This window comes from Crocodylus porosus, unplaced genomic scaffold, assembly GCF_001723895.1.
Source record: "Crocodylus porosus isolate Cpor-Errol unplaced genomic scaffold, CroPor_comp1, whole genome shotgun sequence".
Classification (NCBI taxonomy): Eukaryota; Metazoa; Chordata; order Crocodylia; family Crocodylidae; genus Crocodylus; species Crocodylus porosus.
This window is the reverse complement of record NW_017728897.1, coordinates 1,839,450-1,841,096: the sequence shown is the minus strand read 5'-3', so window position 1 is coordinate 1,841,096 and position 1,647 is coordinate 1,839,450. Positions and strand designations below refer to the sequence as shown.

The 1,647-nt window shown below is 64.5% G+C and overlaps 1 protein-coding gene across 3 annotated transcripts in view; it reads left to right on the top strand.

The window, feature by feature from the left end:
- RHOBTB2 (Rho related BTB domain containing 2) overlaps nucleotides 1-1,647 on the top strand; it is a 21,189-nt gene that overhangs the window by 8,733 nt on the left and 10,809 nt on the right. The window contains exon 1 of one of the 3 annotated variants that reach the window (XM_019556585.1): nucleotides 52-610. The exons of the other annotated variants lie outside the window; for them this stretch is intronic. Coding sequence (XP_019412130.1) covers nucleotides 579-610 — 32 coding nt within the window. The 5' untranslated portion in view covers nucleotides 52-578. Of the gene's footprint in view, nucleotides 1-51; nucleotides 611-1,647 lie in introns of those variants that run through there. 3 annotated transcript variants of the gene reach the window in all.

Genomic DNA, 1,647 nt, shown 5'->3' with positions numbered 1-1,647 from the left:
GCTGGGAATGGCACAGCTGTGAGCTTCCCCATAGCCTTCCTTTTTCTGCCATTCCCTACAGTCCTGCCTCCAACCAGGGGCACTCCTGCAGCACCCCTACTGTGAAAGAAGCTGGGGCAGGCATCCAATAGCTGCAGCGAGGTGCCTGCTTGAGCTTTGCAAACACAGAGCCTGGGTAACGTGAGCAAAAGTCCCAATTGTGCTTTTGTCTGGCTCGAGGCAGAGGGGGTCGCTCGGGAATCAGACGGACCACGGAAGCCGCCAGGAGCTCTGTATGCCAGAGCGAAGCACCTGCTACGAGAGAGCAAATAAGCCAAATCATGCGGCTGGCAACCAAGCTTTACGTGTTCCTTCCCCGTGACCCACTCGAAGGAGGAAGCTGAAAGCTGCAGCTCAGCTGCTTGCTGTTTCCATTCCAGCCCAATGCAGGGGAATAAATAGCTTTTCCTGTGAAGCCAACAGCCTCCTTGCTAGCTCCACGGTCCCTGTGGAACAGGGAGACTCGCCAGGGAGCAGCCTATGCCTGGCTTAAAAACCCAAAGGATCCCCCAGACAAGTAGCTCCAGGCTCCTTCTGCTATGGAGAGAGAGATCCCCGTCTTCCGAGTTAGGTGAGGAACTGAACGGGGAGACGGAGCACCGGCCTCGGTGCTGAGGAGCGCTGGGGGGGTGGGGGGAGCTGGGGAAGGAAGCCAGCTGGGCTCTGTGCGGCGCTGCGAGATGCTGTGTGACCGGACTGCAAAGGTGCGACTTGAGGCGAATGCTGAAGCGCTGACGCCAGCTGACGCTGCATTGCATCAGTGACAGACCTCAGAGCGGTTCGGAGGGATCGTGGCTGGGCCTGATCTGAATGGGAAGGGAACAGGAGCCGAGTTATTTTGGTTAGGCACGGGGGACCGAAAAAAAAATAAAAGCCTCGAGAGAGGACAGCGAGCCATCACATGATGTGGACCTGCTGGGTCACAGCAGCGGGTCCGTGCTGCAAGGAAGCCAAACCGCTTCTCATTGGCAGGCTGCAGAGATGACGCCGAGTTTTCAGTCTCTCTGGCCGCAGAGCGGGGGGCCGCGCCGGCTCTGGGGGGCAGCCGGAGGGGAGGGCAGCCGAGCCGGGCCGGGGGGAAGCGCTGATTGAAATGGGGGGCGCAGCCTGCCTCACTGAGGAGGCGGTGGCGCTGGCTTGGGGACTCGTCGGGGGCGGGCGTGCGAGGGGGCAGGTAGCCGTGCACGAAGCAACTGTGGGGCCGGGTGCGAAGCGTGTCCCAGGCCGGGGGAAGGGGGGGCCGCTCCCTTGCGTGTGACGGCCAGGGGCTGGGGAGCCCGAGGGGCCGTGTCTGTCCGTGCCCGGGCATGAGCCTCACCTCCGGCGCGGCACGAAGCGGGGGGTCCGCGCGGGGCAGACAGCAGGGGCCCTTCTCCAGCCGCCTCGCCCACGTCGCCTGCCGAGGGGAGAGCGCCACGCCCGTGTCCGGCCCCAGCCCGGCCTCGGCGGCGGGGAGCCAGAGGCACAGGACTAAGCGGGCCCGGGCGCGCAGGGACGCGGACGTCTGCGCGCGGCGATGGCCGAGGCCTCGTCCCCTGTCTAGCAGGGAAGAGGGCGACCCCCACGACTTGGAGATCTGTAGCCCGAGCCCGCTCCTGCTCCTGCCCC